The 20,607-nt window shown below is 41.2% G+C and overlaps 1 protein-coding gene across 8 annotated transcripts in view; it reads left to right on the top strand.

The window, feature by feature from the left end:
• The window catches only part of HDAC9 (histone deacetylase 9), an 834,677-nt gene that overhangs the window by 493,179 nt on the left and 320,891 nt on the right, over positions 1 to 20,607 (top strand). For 5 of the 8 annotated variants that reach the window (XM_058677966.1, XM_058677964.1, XM_058677970.1 and 2 more), the window contains one exon: positions 20,455 to 20,586. The exons of the other annotated variants lie outside the window; for them this stretch is intronic. In XM_058677966.1, coding sequence (XP_058533949.1) covers positions 20,455 to 20,586 — 132 coding nt within the window. The remainder of the gene's footprint in view (positions 1 to 20,454; positions 20,587 to 20,607) is intronic. 8 annotated transcript variants of the gene reach the window in all.

The following is a 20,607-nucleotide window of genomic DNA, read 5'->3' as shown; positions in this document are numbered from 1 at the left end:
TACTTTCTGATGTCAGATTTCCCAATTCAATGGAAATTGACCACATTTTACCTCAGATTGTATATAACTAGGAAATATGTCATCCATTCACTTCCATAAAATATGTAATGAAATATTAATGATTTTAAGACAACAAAGGAAGGTCTGTGCTTTTGCATATTGTATCTCAAGTCTGCACCAAATGCCCAATTAGAAACAGGCAGGGCAGCTTAGATAAGATGGGATTGAGAATTTGGCAAACAGTAATAATTGAGACTTCAAAAGAATTTAGCCATCTGTTGTATAGCTGTGAGGACAATTGGAGAATGACTTTTCATTTGTAACGTTCACACTGACTGAAATTGAAGCACTGGGGACATATTCCGTGTAAACATGTACACTTAAATATCTGTAGTCATAAATGGTGGAGAAGAAGTTGAGATAACTGATAGGTTATTTACAATTCGATTTTTGTCCACTCATTTAGTAGGAAATGAAAGTGTCCCGTATGGCGCAGATATGGGTTGCGTGTGTGTGTGTGTGTGTGTGTGTGTGTGTGTGTGTGTGTGTTGGGCATGCTAACTACCATCTGCTTCCTCACATTCTTACTTAAGACAGCATATAATAACAGGTTATTGCACATACAAGTTTTATCATCGAGTGCCTTTATCTTTGTTTATGTCACCACGCTCCTCTTTCCTGAAACTGCTTTATTTTTATTTCAGCATTCATATTGACTCTTGCATTCTTTGCCACCTGTTTAGGTAGAAGAAGCATTCAGAACTCATCTTTCATAAAGCTATTTTGAATATTTCCCTACTTGGATCATGGTGAATGCTACCATTAATCAGATGTCAGTGGTTAGGTACTAAACTTCTTAGTGTCATTCTCCTTCATCCCTGTCAGAGGTGGTAAAATGTCTGTGAAAAGAATGCCTTTAAGGTCTTTTTAAAAAAGTTTAATTTATTTATTGGAAAGTTAGATATACAGAGAGGAGGAGAGGCAGGAAGATCTTCTATCTACTGATTCACTTCCTAAGTTGCCGCAACTGCTGGAGCTGAGCCGATCTGAAACCAGGAGCCAGGAGTTTCTTCCAGGTCTCCCACATGGATGCAGGGTCCCAAGACCCTGAGTCATCCTCAACTGGTTTCCCAGGCCACAAGCAGGGAGCTGGACATGAACCAGTGCCCATATGAGGTTCTGGTGCATACAAGGTGAGGACTTTAGCTACTAGGCTACCGTGCCGGGTCTAAGGTCTTAATTCCGTATTTTGAGAACCACATGTCATGCAGGGCCTCTTACTGAATCTTAAATACATTGATATAAGTAAAAGAAGTAGTTTCAACTTTAAAGAGTTCACAGTTTTGTAGTAAGGCAAACATAGTAAGTTCCTGACAGGTTACTTGAAAATTAATTTAATGTTTGAACCACCTTATTTCTTAACATCTCCTGTTTCACATTTCCAGATCATATATTTTATTGAATAAAAGCAAAGATTCAAACCACTTAAAGAATATAGCTAACAAAAAGAAAATGATTAAAACATTTTGCAGTTTGAGTTTTAAGTTTCTTATTCTGAAATATCTATTTTAATTTTACTTGTATTTTATATAGTGGTTTGTGTGTGTGTGTGTGTGTGTGTGCCATTGGAGACAAAAAGGCAAAGAGAACAAATGAAACTCCCACCTGTTGATTCACTCCTCAAATTCTTGGGGTGGCAGACACCTGGTGTCAGTGAAGAGTATCTTGAGCCACCCTCTGCCTCCTTTAAGGGTCTGCCTTTGCAGCAAGCCAGAACTGTGCCTGGACACTCTGGTATGGGAGGTGGGCATCCCATTAACTGCTGTGCTGAATGCCAAGCCTGCCACCGCCCCACGTGTATTCCAAACTTGGTAACGGAATCACGAGACAGTCTCAGAATATATTCATCTGCCATAACTGTGTGCTAGTGATCATTGTGCGTACACTGGAACTTCCCAGCAGGATTTTCCATGATGCAGGATAAATTCCCAACTCAGCAGCCCTGTGTTACATGGGATCCCTTGCAACTGAACTTCCGAAATGTGGCTAGTGTGACTTGGAAACTAAATTGTTTTGGGGTACTTGGATTGGTTTGAATCTAGAAACGGGTGCATGTGACTTGACTGTCCTGTGGCATTGCACAGGTCTGGACCAAGGCAGTGTGAGCCTTGCTGCCTAAACCCTGCAGAGTTGAGGGCGAACTTCACTTGGCCCGTGACGTGGCCCTGGACGTGGTCTTCAAAGGCTTGGAATGCAGTAGGTGATTGCTGTCAGATACCCCACGCTGAGAGGGAGACCCTGGACCATCTTCTTCCTGAAAGGCTGCTCTGGTTCAGCTCCTTATCCTGTTGAGCAGCTTGCGGTGGCTTTCCCATTTGCCTGGGCCTCCCCTCGCTGGGCCCTTCGCCTCTGAACCTCCTGTTCACCTGCGCAAACAGCCTAAGCCCTGCATTGGGAAGGGAGGTTTCCCGGCCTGTGCCTCCCTTGCTGTGTAGCAGAGAAGTTGTATGCAGTCTTTACAGACCAGCCACAGTTGTGTGGTATTGCTGCCTATGCTTCCCAGCTTGGGGACACCGCTGCTCCATTCTGTGACCCTCAGAGGCAGGGTGAGTGGCCTCAGCACTGGGGACCACATTATGTTTTTATTTGCTATATCCATGTCTTTTTTTTTTTTTTGACCATGGTCTATGATTACACAACACAGAATAGATAAGCATGTCTAAGAAACAAAACACAAAACTCTTACTGTGGATGCTGTTTTTCCTATTGTAGTCTCATGGTAATTTTTAAAAGACTTTTATTTATTTTTATTGGAAAGTCAGATTTACAGAGTGAAGGGAAGATAGAAAGATCTTCCATCCACTGGTTCATTCCCCAAGTGGCTGCAACAGCCAGACCTGAAGAGATCCAAAACCAGGAGCCAGGAGTTTCTTCTGGGTGTCCACGCAGGTGCAGGATTCCAAGGACCTGGGTCATCCTCAACGCTTTCCCAGGCAACAAGCAGGGAATGGGATGGGAACCACAGCCCATATGGGATCCTGTTGCATATGCAAGGCGAGGATTTAAACACCAGGCTACTATGCTGGACCCCTTAGTTATTTTTAATTAGTTTACTATTATTTATCTTAAAATGCTGATAGCAGAAGCAATTTATATCAAATTCCTGACTTTAATGTAGGCGTTATGTAAGTTTCATTACATGAATGCTGTTTGGCCCGAGAAATGCACTGATTCCTTTCCAAGATACATCAAGCTTTGGAAGTAAAAAATATCAATTAAGAAGAGCATGTTGGGGCCACCATGGGGGGAGGCACCACCTGTGATGCTGCTATCCATGATAGGAGCTGCTGCTCCAATTCTAATGCATCTCCCTGCCAGTGTGCCTGGGAGAGCAGTGGAAGTCACCCCAAACTTTTGGATGCCTACACTCCTGAGTGCCAGATCAGAAGAAGCCCTAGCTCCTACTTTGCTGTGGCCCCGCCCTAGCAATTGCAGCCATTTGGGCAGTGAACTAGCTGATGGAAAATGAGTGTTTCTGTTTTTTTTTTTTTCTGTCCCCACAAACTCCCTGTCACTCTGCTTTCAAATGTATTAATAAACCATAAAAAGAGGAGCATGGTAATTAATTATGTGGTGATGGCATTTTAGGTACTCAGACACCATACTTTGATACTGGATTTTGAGATCAGGAACTTATGTTTTTGACATGGCTGTTTAAAGGTTACTGTTAATGGCTGAGTTGATGTTGTAGGACTGACTAGCTACTGTTGTTTAGTTGTGTGATTGACATCATTCTACTTTCTTATTGGCTGTGCTGAAATCCTGGAAGTGCATCTCATTCTGTTGCCAGTTTTACAGAGAAGCTCAACAGCTCTCCTTGGTGCCATTTGGTTGTCCCACTACTATGTATGCTGTATGTACACATTATGGATAATGCCAGGTTATTGAAGATAAAAAGTTTTGTGTCAGAACCTGCCATATATGCTCTGTACAGGAACTGGTGGTGTTTAGTATCATTGAGACAGTTTCCCTAAGTGAAAGCCCACACTGTAGCCATCCTAATAAAAGTATTGAGTTATAACCATATAGTTGTAGATTTGCAAGTCAGCTTCAGTCCACTGATGAATGGGCTTCAAACTTGCTAAGAAAAAAAAAAAATGCATTCAGGCTGTTCTTTCCAAGGCCAACTCTGACCAATATTTTCCCTTGAAAGCAAATTATTTTAAGCCACAAATTGATATATTCTTCCTACATCTAAATATTTAATCTTTGCTCTGAAAATAAAATATCCTCATGTTGAGTTTCCCATTTATATTTGCCACAAGCAAATAGAAGGGCTAATTTGTTCACTAGTGACACAAGTATGAAAAACTGTCCATGAAAAACTGTGCCAAAATAGGCCGTTTCACAGTTTCTATCCACAACAAAATGCTATTTTATAAATCGGTTAGATTTCTTTAGGGGAATAAATAAATTATGGAATATAGCTACTAGGCATTAATCTTATGTGTAAGCAATTAATTGATAGCATAAGGAAGCCATTTGTATAAGTTTCATTTTCGCTTATAGTGTACATGAAGAATTTTTCCCAGTTTTTTTTAATTTTATTTTTTTAAGACACACTCATTATGTTTCCAGTTGTCCCTATGCAAGTAGCTTGTCTTTAGATTTGCGACTAAGCTGATAATTGTCTTGTTTCTTACTTGTTGCACATGTTATCAGAAGAGACGGGGAAGAGAGAAAAGCCACAGAAGCGTGGGGCAGGAGGGGGATGTGCGAATGAGTTCTGAAACACTCTAGGCTCTCCACAGAAGGTGAGGAGAGACAGGATTCCGTGGAGAGGAAGTCTGCTGCAGAAGACAGAAACAGACAATAAGTATTGGCTATATTTTTAAATGTAGATTTAATAGTCTGTTGGAGAGGCGGAAGGAAGGCATGAGAGCAGGGCAGACATTATTTTCTAGTTGCTGGTTCGCTTCCCAAATGGCCCAAACAAAGAGGTCTTGGGCCAAGTAGAAGCCAGGAGCCAGGAGCCATGTATTCTTCGACGACAATACACTTGCACCATTTTCCAGTTTTTTCCCAGGTGGGTCATCAGGGACCTGGGTAAGAAGCAGAGCAGTTGGGGATGTTGGTGTGGCAGACTGCAGCTTAATGCACTGGGCCACAAGCCTCATCCCATGGGTGCAGATTCTGAGGAACGTAAGCAGAAACAAGGACTTTGCACTTCCAGTAAAATTCTGGTGGTAATTTCAGAATGTTAAAAGGCTGATCCTTTAGGGTGATTAGGAGGAGATGTTTGAGTCTGACCGGTAGAGATCATAGTGTACAGTCTAAGAAATGGTGTGCTTTATTCAGATGGAAATGCAAGGTGACATGGGCCAAAGATGACAGGTGCTCATTGCAGCATCTTGCCCTGACACCAAGTGAAGTCGGCCTGGCTGCTGCTGCACAGAATGAAGGTCCAGAGGGGCTGAAAAGCACTGCTCAACCCACCCTGGCCTCTGTCACTCCCACCGCGGAGCTAGCTGTCTTCTAAGTCGGTTGTTCCTGAGAGACGTCTGCCGAGTGGAGTGGGTGGGGAGGGAAATGAGAGAAGCGGCTTTGCCAGCAGCTCCTCTGGGCCAGAGGTCGTGGTCCCAGTAAGCCCATGGGGCTGAGGATGAGATGGTCTGTGCTTTTCGGGAAACTCAGAGCCTGAGGCTCGGGCATGTTGCTCGCTTACCACACTAAGGCAGCACCGCCTGTCTTCCAAGTGGCATGCTCTTTCTATCACTTGCAGAAAGGTAAAATCCATTCCTTCTTGTGACAAAGCAAAAATGCTTAAAAAGGGAGAGAGCTATATGTTGTGGTGAATTTTTCTTCATCTTTTTGTTGTCAAACTTTGCCTCTTTTGTCATCCCACGTGTGATTGAGTTCAGAATAGTGTTTGCTGACCAACTGGTGTGTTATAGGTATTACGCTGGGTTATGATGTTACAGAGATGTGTCGCCTTTGTTCTTTTTTAATTTTTAATTATTTGTTTTATGAGAACAGTTCCATAGGCTCTGGGATTTCCAATCCCCAAACCCTCTCAATAACATAGGATTTTCCCTATGCTATTGCAATATTACAGTCTTTCAAGAACAGTCGTTAAGTCCTTCATGCTGCTATTTAAGTGTATCCTGGCATTATAGGAATGGACAATGGAAGAGAGCCCAACATCCTATTGTCAAGATATATTTAGCGATTTTATTGGGAGTCCATCTTTGATTTGGAAGTAGAGACGCACACCTCAACAAGATAGTCTTTATTATACAGTTCCTCTAGAAGGCAAAATGTACATGCACGTTTACCTATGTATCTATTGATCTTGTATTTTGCATGAAGGTTGCCTTATATGAGAGAGAACATGCAATATGATTCCAAGTAGAGACCATTATGCTCAGTGAAATAAGCCAGTCCCCAAAGGACAAATATCATGTGACTTTGTTCTTTGGTCTCTTCTAAGAATTGTCAGAATACACCAGTGACTCCCAAAAGTCAAAGTCATTCGGTTTTCTCAGGCTTTTTTTTTCCCTGTATTGCTGTGGCGTTGACCGCTGTGACACACTGACAACGGAGTCTGAACTATGTAATTTTTGCTACTATGTTTCAATTGATTGACTCATCCCCAATAATTTTGACTGATGATTTCTTCATATCTGAAGTCAGTGAAATATGAGATGTCCCAGATTCCTTTGTCAGAGCACACACTGCAGTGCAGGGGACTAAACGCCTGCTTGGACCAGATCACATTCCATCCATCCATCCTGGTAGGCAGATGTGATGACTCCTGTGCTGGGACATCTTCCACTGACATGGTAGACTTGGGTGGATTTCTCGGCTTCTGGATTTGTCCTGGCCCATCCCTTGTTTATGGTGAGCCTTGGAGGAATGAATCAGCTGAATGAAGAGCTCTCTCAGTGTGTGTGTTTATCTCTCTGTCTCTGTGCCTTTCAAGTCGATGAAAACACACCACCGAGTAGTTGTAAGCAGCTCAGTGTCCTCTTCTCCCACGGTCTCAACTTCCATGTGTTGTGGTTGTTGTCACCACATCAAAGCCTTCAATGCTCCTTCTTCTCCTATTTTTTAAAGATTTATTTATTTTTATTGGAAAGTCAGATATACAGAGAGAAGGAGAGACAAGGAGAGAGATTTTCCATCCACTGGCCCACTCCTCAAGTGGCTGCAACAGCCAGAACTGAACCAATCTGAAGCCAGGAGCCAGGGTCCTAAGGCTTTGGGCTGTCCTCTACTGCTTTCCCAGGCCACAAGCAGGGAGCTGGATGGGAGGTGGAGCATCTGGGACACGAACTGGCGCCCATTTGGGATCCTGGTGCATGGTAGACGAGGACTATAGCCATTAGGCTATCTCGCCGGGTTCCTTCGTTGCTCCTTATTGGCATGTCTTTTTCAGCCTGTGTTCCTGACAGTAGGGTTTGATCAAGCATTCTTGCAAAAAAATATGAAGACTGATGAGGACCATTTCATTTTTCCTATTCCAATTCTGTTGTTCAAATTCCACGTCCGTGAATCTCAACCCTCCTACCTTCTTGCTCCTTCTGATTCCTCGTTCTGCCAATACCACCCTTTCCCCCCGCCCCCTCCCAGGCGTGCAAACTTGAGTCATGGGTTCTATTCTGGCTCCAGCATCTTTGCTTTTGTCTAATGTAGCATCAAGATAACACCTTATGCTCTGTCCACTTTCTTTTAAGTAGGAATCATCATTTGATTTATATTATTTTGCTTCTATAAAACCTAGTCTAAGGTTACATAGAACAAGTGTTCGGTAAATGTTTGTTGGAAGGGATATCTCATTTTTCTTTTCTTGCCTGATGTTTAGTACTCATTAAGAAATGGTAAATCATAATTAAAGCCAACACAATAAGAATCAGAGCAGCATTTTCTTTTCTGCACTCATAGCTCAAGTACAGCATTTAAACCACCTGAAATAGAATCAACTGGTTAGAAAATGTTGTTCTCTGAGCCCCTACAGAACATAAATTCAGTGAAAATCTGTTCAAACCACAACTCTAATTAAAGGTTTTAGCTGCCAAATAATATGTTCTGGTTAAAGCCAAGTTAGTATTATGGAGTGTTTCATGAATAACAGCACAAGCTTTGTACTTTGCTGTTGATTTTCTCATGGGAAACTCATGGGAAGGAGACTGATACCTCCCTGTTGACTTTAACTCTGAGAAAGGCAATGCATGCTGAAATTGTGCATAATTCTCTTCTAAAGAAAAGGAAATCACATTTCAATGGTTTTCCTCAGTGTCTTATTGAGTTATGGTGGGTCACAATTATGTCCGTTAAATTGATTTACCAGATGGAAGGGTATATTTTTTATTTAGCTGATTAAGTTGTAGGAGGCTGGAATTATATTTTGTACCATAAAGACCATGTATAAAAGCAAACATATTTTAATTAGCTGCATTTCAAAACTAATTAGAGGTTTGAACTTGCTCTCCAACCTCTTTTAAGATACCTTGAACTGAAAAAGAGAATTTTTTTCTAGAAATAGATCTTATCATAGAATATTTGAATTTAATGACTGAATATATAAAATCGAATTTCTAAAAAATGAATAAAAAATCACTTAAGTTTTGAAATTGCTGGCTTATCATGGTTCTGTGTTATGTAGAGTATTCCTAGTATTTTGGAGTTAAAGGAAAGGCTAATTAACACACAAACCCTTATAGAAATTCTCAACTGAAAGATTTAAATGAACAGTTTCAATTTTTGCTTTTTTTCTTTTAAATCTTCTTACAAATCAGCACTTGTAAATGAGTTAATAACTTATGTAAAATTAAACCTGAGAAAATGCTAAACAGTAATAAGTAAATTATTTTTGTGGCAATTTTGGTAAGAGATAGACATATATATTTAATAGTTCTCTTTAATATTCTTCCATCATGCACAAAACCAGTGCCATGGAGGGTCAGCAGGGCTTAATCTAATTGCAATCAACACATCAGGTACCTAGACTTCCAGTAAGCTCCCTTGGATTGCTGTGTTGTCTTCCTGCAGCTAGTTGCAAACTGTCATCAACTTGGTAGTTTTAAAGAAACACCTGTGTGCTGTCACACAGTCCTAGAAACTGAGGGTGGCGTTCCCTGGGATAACATCAGGGTGTCTGCTGAGCTGTCTTGCTGTCTGGAGATGCTGGGGGTCACCACATTTCCCTTCCATTTGCTGCTTCTGGTTGCACCTGTGTGCTCCGACTGTGGGTGCTTCTCTACTTCCGAGCCAGCGGTGATCGGGCTAGGCTTTCTCCCACTGCGTCATCGTGGGGCAACAGTGGCCCTTCTCCTTCTCTGTGCAAAGGACCCTTGAGGTCACACTGTTCTGTGTGTGCTCATGTGCGTGATCTCCCTATGTTTGCAGGAGCGCATTAGCAGCCTGTACCTCTACCTGTAACTGTAATAGCTCTTAATCGTGGGCAGCGGCACACGGTCCACCCTCCAGGTCCGTGGATTCCACCACTGTCTGCGATTCAACATGCGCAGGGACAGATGCTTTTTAAAAGATTGCCTCTAAGGCCCGGTGTGGTAGCCTAGCGACAAGAAGTCCTCACCTCATACGTGCCAGCATCTCATATGGGCACTGGTTCTAATCCTGGCAGCCACGCTTCCCCTCCAGCTCCCTGCTTGTGCCCTGGGAAAGCAGTTGAGGATGGCCCAGAGTCTTGGGACCTTGCACCGGCAGGGGAGACCTGGAAGAAGCTCCTGGCTCTTGGCTTCGTATCAGCTCAGCTCTTGCCATAGCGGCTGCTTAGGGAGTGAATCAGTGGATGGAAATTCTTCCTCTCTCTCCTCCTGTCTCTCTATATATATCTGACTTTGTAACAAAAATAAGTAAATCTTAAAAAGAAAGATTGCCTGTGTGGATCATGTGATCATGTGGAGACTTTTTCCCTTCTCATTATCCTATAAATGATACAGTGTAAGAACTATTTGTGCAGAGTGTACACTGCGTGTGGCCTCATAGGTGAGAGCTGGTTTCTGTGTAGGTTATATACAGTACTGTGCCGTTGTATTCATGGATAAGATACTTGAGTCCTTGCAACTTGGTGTACCCAAAGAGGGTGCAGGGCTTCTAGAACCAATCATTTAGCAAGTTCTGAGGATGGAACTTGGGCATTTTCAGGGATGGGAGGGAATGTTTTCTGCCTAATCTGCTTGCTGAAGAGTTTTCCTTAAGGTGATACTTTTCTGTACTGACCTTCAATTCCCCATCTCTTCAAAAATTTCCTTGACTTTTGTTTAGGGTTTTTTGGGGAGTTTGTTTGTTTGTTCTTAATCCAGTCACTGAGAGAAAGTAGAATAACTAGGAGATATTAAACTTAAGGTCTGGCAGAGAATCTCTGGGGAGTTGGAATTTTTGCCTTTATATACCACTGAATGGGCTAATAGGTGTTTGCATATAAATTTCTATTGTAAGGAAAATTTAGGATAGAAATAATACAGCTATGCAACTGATGATACTGGGACAGGATTGAAGGACCAAGAATATTCTAAAACTGCAAAATTCGCATAGTGATTGCAAAAGCAAAACTGGCAAAGGAAAGCATGTGGTGATTGTAGACCAAATGGCTTGGCAGGCTTCGAGTAAGGAAAAGAAGTGGCATTTGAACTGGGTTGAGAACAGGCTGCTCTTTGACATGGGTATACTCAGCCATGGTATTTGGCTCTGAGGAGCTTTTAAACCTAGTTGGGTGTACCTGGCAGCTGAAAGTTGTGAGAAACAACAGTTCTAAGCAGCTGTAGTTGGACCTTGGGAAATGGATGTACACTGTAAGATTGGATAGAATCACTTAAAATGAGCACAATAATGGCATTCGTGGGAAAAATCATCTTCTATATAGTGAATGCATCAAGAAATCTGGGAGGGGCCCGGCGGTGTGGCCTAGCGGCTTAAGTCCTCGCCTTGAACGCACCGGGATCCCATATGGGCACCAGTTCTAATCCCGGCAGCTCCACTTCCCATCCAGCTCCCTGCCTGTGGCCTGGGAAAGCAGTTGAGGACGGCCCAAAGCTTCGGGACCCTGCACCCACGTGGGAGACCTGGAGGAAGAGGTTCCTGGTTCCTGGCTTCGGATTGGTGCAGCACCGGCTGTTGCGCTCACTTGGGGAGTGAATCATCGGACGGAAGATCTTCCTCTCTGTCTCTCCTCTCTGTATATCTGACTTTGTAATGAAATAAATAAATCTTCAAAAAAAAGAGCTCTGTAGAAACATCACTGTTGGCATTTTTTTTTTTTTAAAAAAAAGAAATCTGGGAGTCACACTAACTCCCAGTTCTTCTTCATCTCATTCAATATTAATCTTTTAAAAATATTTATTTTTATTGAAAGTCATATTTACAGAGAGAAGGAGAGACAGAAAGATCTTCCACTTCGCTTCCCAAGTGGCTGCAATAGCGGGAGCTGAGCTGTTCTGAAGTCAGGAGTTTCTTCTGGGTCTCCCACGCGGGTGCAGGGTCCCAAGGCTTTGGGCTGTCCTCTACTGCTTTCCTAGGCTACAAGCAGGGAGCTGGAGGGGAAGTGGAGCATCTGGGTTACAAACCAGTGCCCATATGGGATCCCGGGCACATGCCACTAAGCTACCGCGCTGGGCCCCAATATTTGTCTTTAGTATGTTTTGATCTGAAGCTTGCTGTCAGTAGTATGATGCCTATTGTTCCAGCTGTTCAATCCCCGTTCCGACTAGTGATCAGCCTTTTATCCCATCATGTTTCTGTTCTGGACGCCCTCCATCTCTCTAAACCTTAAAGCTAATCTTCCTGCCTTCTTGTTTAAGAGCCATCTGATTGTGCCTTCGTGTGTTAGGAATACGATAAGAAGTTTGTGTGAGAGCTGACAGCAGTGCCACACAGATCAAATTTGTGGTTCTGTGTGGGGCATTTTCTGAGCACAGGTATGGACTTTCCTGACCATGTGATCCTGACCTCTAGACTAGTTTCTTGGGAGGAACTCTGTTCTGTCCCACTACGTGTCCCTGTCAAACCTAGAATTTAACCAGCATAGAGCCATCAGTTGTAACCCCCATTCTTTTTTCTCATCAGCTCACCCTTTGCTTACATAACTAGCTCTTCTCTGCCACCCAGACACAAAACATGTTTAAAAGTTTACATTTCACAAATAGAACTACTTTCCGTGATGTCGCTGTTTAAAATAGTATAGCAGACATATCTCATGGAGGAGGTAAATGAGACTGCGAAGTATGTCATGCAATTTTTTCTCATGCTTGGATCAGAATTAGTTGATTCACAGCAGAAGATGGATAGTAGAATGCAGTAGTTAATTCTGTATTTTTTATTTGTGTGTAGAGAATTTTAGCATCCAGAAGGAATTTTTTTTTAGAAAAAAAAGATTCAAAGATACCTGTAGATTTAGACTCTTCTTGGCATAGCACATTATAAAAGGTTATGAAATAAAAATTCAGAAGTAGATCTTTATCGTAAGCCCTTGAGTATCAAGTTAAAAAAAAGGAACAATATTTAGACACTGGATTGTAGGGAGTCTATTTGTAATTTAGCTTCATTTAAATTAAAATTCAAAACAGTGCCATATATATCCTCAAAGTTTGCTTTTTACTTAGATAAATAATGTGCTTTGTATTGTTTTTAATAAAGTGACACGTAAAGGTAGCCTAAGCTGTGCGGGATATAGACTCTTGGATGCCCGGATGGGGTGTTTGTGCTAAGATGTCTTCTACATTCCAGATTTAATCCATGAGAGCTACATTGGCCTTAATATTTATCAGTGCTCCAGTTTTACAGTCAAGGAAGTTCACCTAGCTCTCCTCTCTGTGTGGAAACCCACATTTTTAGTCTGAGATTCCTAGCATGCATAAAAATGTGCATTTATTCGTTTCACAGCTGTTTTGTTAAGATCCATTATGAGTTTGAGTGCTACTAGTCCTGGCAATAGGTACTAATTCTAGGATTGCATCACCATTCTCAGTGCTGTTGGTGGTAGATTGAGTTAGGGGAAGCCATGAAGCTTGGGCAATATTACAGGGTTTTGAGGTTAGAAAATATTGGTGCAGATATGAGACTATGAAAAAAAAAACCTTGGCATGCTTAAAGTATAAATGAAGGAAGTAGGTATTAGAGTCTTTTTCTGGAGTCAGCATGTACAGTGAGTCAAGTTACTGTCATCAGCATCTCACAGCAAAGTACAGGTCTAAATCCTGGCTGTACCACTTCTAACTCAGCTGCTTGCTGATGTTCCTGGGAAGGCAGCAGACAATCGCATGAGTCCTTGGCCTCTGCAGCTCACAGGAGAGAACAGGAGGAAGTTCTTGGCTGCTGGCCTGGCACAGACCTTTTTGTGGTAGTCCTATGTGAGAGAACCACGGGTTGGAATCTCTTTCTCTCTCTTGTCTTTCTGCTGCTCTTTCAAATAAATAAATATTTCATAAAAAATCCATATCAAAAGAGGACTTTCATTTGACCTGGAAGCATTTGAGCCTGTAGAGATGGTGAGAAAAGAGTTGTGAGGTACAGACTGCATAACCTCTGAAGGGTTTTGTAACTACTCTGTATTTTGCTTCATATTCATATTTATCCTATAGCTATTTAATAAATTTAACAAAGAATGGGACCCACTAAATAGGTTAAAATTAAACTAGCAATGAAAAAGATAAATATTTCATTACTTTAAAAAATGTGTATTTATTTGAAAGACCAAGTGACAGATTCTCCATTTGTTGGACTTCAACAGCCAGGGCTAAGCTAGACCGAAGCCAGGAGCCAGAACCTCCATCCTGGGCTTGCATGTGGGTGGCAGGTGCTCCACCACTTGGGCTGTCTTCCACGGCCTTATGAGGTGCATTTGCAGGGAGCTGAATTAGAGCAACTGCTGAAACTCGAACTGACATTCGGCAGTGGGATGATGGCATCACAGGCAATGTGAGAGCTGGTTTCACAACCTGTAATTTTTCTCTATCAGGATCACATTGTTTGACTGAAGTGTCTTTCTCTTGGAAGTAACATTTTGCACCTAAAAATAAGAAAATTGTTTTTCCTGTTTGCTTTAGTGTCAGAAAAGAAGTATGTAATAACTTGTGCATTCATTTATTCACTTAACAAACTTACTGAAGCTCCTGTAAGTTAGGACCCTGACACTGTCTTCTGCTGCTGCTCTGAGCTGCTTCTAATGACTAATTTCCCATGTATATGCATGTTTTTATTCTAAAGGATATTGTCCTTGTTTTCATTGGTCTTGTGTGCCTGAGAATTAAATTCCTGTTTCCCCTGTTGGGAGGACATACTCGTAGATGCAGAAACAGACTTATAGACATTGGTGCATGTCACACTGTGCAACATCAAGGTTATCATGTGTTTCAAGGAAGTCAGTTTACATGTAAATGTGGGTGTAGAGTAGAAGATGTAGCCCAACAGAATGTTTTTAAAAGAACATATAATTGCTTGGGAAAAGATGAATGGTAAATTTCTAAATGAAAATGGAACAATTAAATTATTTTATAGATTGTTATGTATGATTACCTTAAAGACTCATAATGAATTATTAAAGAAATGATGGTATGCAGTCATATTTACTAATATTCAATACCAAATAATTTTATATATAAACACAAAAAATATTTTAGCAGATGTACACAATTGCCCTATTCTTAAAATTCTCAAACATATGTACCTTACATAATCCAAAGAAAGCGATTAATGTATCACTACAGTGTAAATAAGTTTCACATGAGCGATAATTATTAATAGTTTTTGAGAAAGTAATTCTTTCAGCAAATAGGCATAGCTGGCATATTTGCAACAGCACAGATCCATTTGCAATAAATGCCTCTTAAAGAAAAATGGTACAGTGTTTTCATGAAATTGCATTCATCTGTTACTAAAATATAGCTTGTTATTAGAAGCTAATATTCCTCCCAGAATAATTTTTATGAAATGTTTGTTTGTAACTTATACATTATCAGTTACAATTAGAGAGAGATGAGCAGTTTTGCTACTTCACTTCAAAATACATGAAATCTGGCTTACAGTGTTGAACCACGATATCATCCAAGCCAATAAAAAATGGCGGAACTTTTAATAGTAATTTGTCTTTGAATAAACCAGATTTAGAGGATGTACAGTGTCCTCAACATGTTTCTCATGATAGCAAAGGTGCTTTGAGCAGCTCACCCACTGTATAAATTTCTGCTGTGTTAGCCTCAGTGAGATAAGTAAGGGGCAGATGGCACCCAAGCAAGCCTCATCTCCCTGAAGGACTTAAGGAACAGGGTGGGTCTGGTTTTAAGGTTCAGTTCCAAGTGACTGAGCACTTGAATATGGAGCTCCTAACGGAGACCCTGTGAGTGACAGAAAGCAGGAGAAACCTGGGAGAGTGTGGAGAATTCAATAAGTCATCCCATAGGTCAGAGAGCAATAGGCAAATGAGGTTGGTGATGAAGGCTTAACCTTCACCTGTCAACGGAAAGCTCAACAGGCAGTGCAGGAGGAATTCTTCCAAATATTCACTAGAGTAAAGAAACATTTATTAATCTAGTGCTGCCAGGAAGGGTTGGCGTTGACATTCCGGTCTGGTGAGCCCATGCTTCTACAAAAGGTAGCCTGTCTGTATGTTTCCATACATGTACAACAGGGACAGCCCATATGCACACCAACGTTTTAGCTGGATGACTACTCTAAGCCTTCCTGTGGCTCCGAATCCTAACTTGAAAATCTCTGTGTTGCTTTTCAACATTAATATTCTTTCCCCAGTTTTTGTTTGTTGTTGTTGTTTTCATCCTCTATTACCCTGTTTAGTCGGCATCAGGGAAACCATGTGAGAATAGAGCTTTGAAATACTTTTAGCTCGTGAAGTGTTTTACAAATGTGTTCTATTTTCTTTGGTTCCATATTATTTTGAGTAAAAAGATTAAAAAAGTTTTTGATCTGTCCTGTTTATCTTAATGTGGGCATTTTTCATTTCAATGATGACAGTCAATTTTTATGCAAAGTTTTCATCTCAGCAGACAAATGCATTCAGATGGGCGCACACATTGAAAAGCTCGCCTTCTGTTTCTGTGATTAATTGAGATGTAGAGAGTGATGGGTGTGGAATAAAAATAGAAAGGCAATTAGGGCAACTAGGCATGAAATACATTCACATACAAGCAGAAATTCTCCCCAGCTAGTGGTGTTTTTCTAGGCTCTGAGGATTCGCATCCCATTAGCAAGTCACTGGCATGGAAATCTTCAGCCTTTGGGGAGATCAGAGCATTAAAAATGGAATTAACTTTAACTGCAAACTGAGCCAACAACACGAGGTCATTAGTTCTACTGTGTGGATACGGATCATGCTGGGCTTTGGTGTCTGGCTTCCGAAAAGTTAGCAGTGAATTTATAGAGCATTACAAAGACTAAATGTGATGGGGAGTTATCCTCCCATCCTTAACCCTCATGATGCTCATTTCTCATATTAATTACGCTAAACAAGTATTGAAGTGTAAACAAAAGTTTTTGCTAGATCCATAGGAAAGGGGCCTTTCCTCAGAGAAGATACATGTTGTGTATTTTATAAAGATAAAGAGATATTGTGCCAGGAAACCTGAGTTTTTAAGAACCTGTGTGCTCAACTGAGGAAGCTAAGAAGATCACAATGCCTCCAGTGTTATCTTTCCTGAAACTGAAAATTTTGTTTTTAATGGATATCTCCAAAACAGTCAATAATTAGAAAGTTTTTAGCAGTTTTAGTGGTCAATAATTTCCAAGTACAAAATTAATGGAAGTGTCTAATATGTTCCAACTACATAATGCATTATCTAATTTCAGATACTCTCCCTACTTCCCTGTTTTTCCTTCCGCTCTCTTTGAGACTGATGGATTTTGTTATTTCTAATCATTCTGAAGTAGCATAGTTATGAATAGCTTCTGCTTACTTTTGCTTACTCATGGGTTTCTCACGCTTATTACTATTAACAAGTAGGTTAAGAACATTCCTTGTTGAGAAGGTGGTCCTGTGCATTGAGAGATGTGTGATAACATCCCTTGCCTCCACTCACTCGATGTCCGTAGAGCTATCTATGCTCACCACTAAAAACGGCTCCAGACTTCGCTACCTTGTCTCTTGGGTCCAACATCTTCATGGTTGAACTGATGACACAGTTTTATTTGTTTCTACAGGAACTGCAAGGGAAGTTGGACCATAATCACTCAGGGTTCTGGTAGGCAGCGTTCCTAAGTTGCCAGAAACATGGGCTTATACGAAACATTTATGCTTAAAGAAACTACTTAGGCAGGCAGTAACACCAAGAAAAAAGCAGCAGCGTGGAGCCATCTCTGCTCCCTAGAAGAAGGTGTTCTTGGGCAAGAGGAGCCAGAGCAAGGGACCGAAGACAGGAGACAGTGCCATGATGCATGACTGTCATATCCAGAGAGGTTTAAACATATGAATATAAAGTTTGTCCCAAAGCGAGACAGCTCGAAGTGTGGAGCAGACATTTAGATGCACACTTGTTTGATGGCCAGCACTACGGATTGTTGTGTCAGCTGACTGACATGAATGAACTGATGGTCAGCTTACTGCCAGGGGTTTAAGGTCACTAACTTTAGGAGGTGGTAGGTCTAAGTCTAGAACCCACTTGTCATTCCTGTCCTATTCTTTGTTTTCCTGTGTTGACCAACCTAGAAGATTCAAGAGTTGTCTATCCGACCCATTCTGCAATACAAAAACACAGGAATGAAAATCTTTTTTTCTGAATAGCTTGTGAAATTTTAAGATTCCGGGTAGCGTATTTAAATGGCATATGCTTTTCCAAGCTGCTGGCACATTTTCATCTTGAGTGCAGATCCTCGGCCCGTAGCTAGAGCTGTATGTCAAGAGTGGGCAGGGAAAAGAGGATCAGGAGAGATGAATCCCTATCCTAGCAGACCATTCCTGGTTGTGTAAGTATCAGCAGTAGCACCAGCAGCACAAGCACTGCTTTCCCTTCTTTCACATTGACCCAAAACATCTCGGTACTTCTTTGGGCTGTAATAGAATAACTACAACTTGTGGTATTGAGGCACTGGTAGACCTTTGTTTTTACAATGAAGAACTAACTTCCAAGCCTTTGTCACCAAGATGTGGTGCCTCAGAGAATCAGCTCCACATCCTCTCACTGATAATACACTGCCCATTCTACTACATCCACTGCTATTTTTTTTTGGAAAGTTATTTATGTATTTGAAAGGCAGAGAGACAAAGAGGGTGGAAGATGGGCTGTTGGTTCTCATCTGCTGGTTGACACCTTAAATGTTTGCAGCAGCCAGGGATGGGCCAGACCAAAGCTAGAAGCTGGAAGTCAATCTAACATCCTTCAGAGTTCACAGGCACTCAGTTGCTTGAGCTGATTGCTATGTCAGCGTCTGCACCCACAGGAAGCTGGTGTCCATGCTCTTTGTGGGCCTGTGCTGTGTACTCCTTCAAGCTTCTAACTCCCCATCTAACTCTACATCTGGGAAAGGTACAGCAGATGCAAATATACCTTGTACCTTGAGAGTCCTAATGCCTTTTTTTAGATTATTAGATGAATGTTTTTATTACTTACAACATTCAGGGACATGACTGAATTTGTAACGGAATTGTGAAGTAAACAGAGATAGGGAATCAAGTCCCAGTTAATGCAATCTCCTTTTGTCCCTTTACTCCTGAGTAATTTTGGTGCTACTGAGAGCCAGGTTTCTCCAGTAAGGCAAATTGGACGCATACCTGGAAGGTTTGCCAAGTACCTTGGTATTTCACCAAACTGCCCACCTTCTTCGCTGCAAGGCAGGAGGCCGAGCAAGGCCTACATTTCAAGTGTCTCGTCATTTTGAGGTTTCTCCTCTCATCTTTCATGTGTCTTCAAGCACTGGGTTTTTTAAAAACTTTTTTTTTCTGTATGTTGAAGCGTAGAATCAGAGGCATAACACAAAGAAATAACTGGTGATTTTTATTTTTGTATTTGAACTTAATCTTTGTCTTAAGCTCCAGTTTCACCTGACCATTCTAAGCAAACGTGTAATGCAAAAGTGCTCACGTCAGTTTAAAACTGCAGGGAAGGGCAAAAGGAAAGAATAGAAAGGGGCGCATGTACTGATGTAGAAGTCTGAAACCAAAAAGGAAATATCTGGAGTGCCCCTTTTTGATAATGTTTGTACTCTAACAAAAAATTCAGATCCCTTGAACGGAAACATCCCTGCTGGTCAAAAGATCTCTCTGGCATACTGTTTGCTGTGGATAACCCCTAGTGCTTTTGCACCCATGATTTCATAGTCTGTATTGTAAGTATATATAAGGAAAGATGGAGCAGTACTATTTTCAGTACTTGGACAGACTTGAGTCAGATCACCTGGGGACAAATGCTGGCTTGATCCCTTTCTAGTTCTGTAGCCTTGGGCAAGTCACTTACTCTCTCTTCTGTATTTAGTGTCCTCACCAACACAAGACAATTTTAAATAGTGTCCATGCCACATAGATGTTTTCATACTTACACAAAATAATAATGACAAAATTTTTAGACCATTCCTGGAAGACATAAGACATTATAGAAATGTTAGTTGTTTTCAGAAATATGCCTTATTCTGTCGTTATCATCATCATCATCATCATCACTATCGTAACTGTTATTCTGCTACTGTTACACAGAACCTAATGTAGCTTTTCTCTTCCCACAAATGATGATTATTTAAGAACTTAATACATAATGATGGAGCCTCGCTATTTAACATAAGTTAAACCAAGACATAGTAGCATCAGTATGACTAATATGCATTTATGTTTTGGACCCCATGCCTTAATTCAGGCTCTCTGTTCTAGAACCTGGCTGCCCTTGCTTTCTGGCTGACAGCGTGTGAAATGTCCAGAAAAGCTTTCCACAGTGGATCTGTGTGCTTGGTGTGATTACGCCGTGTTTTCCCAGGGTCTTAGGTTAGACTCTACTGAGCAGGAAGGATCCCAGGAGTCCGAATTAGACATAAATTATATGCTACTAGGTATCTTCACATTACCAGACGTCAGGTCAGGGACTCTTACAGCCACACTAAGTTACTGCTTTTCTGGTTATTGAGTTTCTCCCTGGAGAGAATTATGAGAACTGACAGTGAACTGTAATAAATCTTACTCTGACCCAGAGGTAATTACTGATCACACTTCCCACTAACAATCCCAGTTCTGATAGAGAAGATGAATTGGAAGTTTATTTTTGTTCCTTTTTCACATTCACATTTAGGGAAGTAGAAAAAGCATTTCACGCATTTCATAAAAACAATTACTCTATTTGTGTGTCTCATGAATTTAGTCCATGCCTTATGTACATGTTTGAATTTTTAATTTAAGGGTAAGAAGAAACAAGAAAAAGGGTGCAACTTTTTTTTTTTTTAGTAAACACAGGAGCACTGGCTCTCTATTTTTTAATTTTTATCTATTTTCTTTGTCTCGCTCCCCAGCCTCTGAGCCCAACTTGAAGGTGCGGTCCAGGTTAAAACAGAAAGTGGCAGAGAGGAGAAGCAGCCCCTTACTCAGGCGGAAGGATGGAAATGTTGTCACTTCATTCAAGAAGCGAATGTTTGAGGTGACAGGTAATTGAGGACTGGGCAGTT

This window comes from Ochotona princeps, chromosome 20, assembly GCF_030435755.1.
Source record: "Ochotona princeps isolate mOchPri1 chromosome 20, mOchPri1.hap1, whole genome shotgun sequence".
Lineage (NCBI taxonomy): Eukaryota > Metazoa > Chordata > Mammalia > Lagomorpha > Ochotonidae > Ochotona > Ochotona princeps.
Note: the sequence above shows the minus strand (reverse complement) of the source record. Positions and strands in the feature narration are given on the sequence as shown.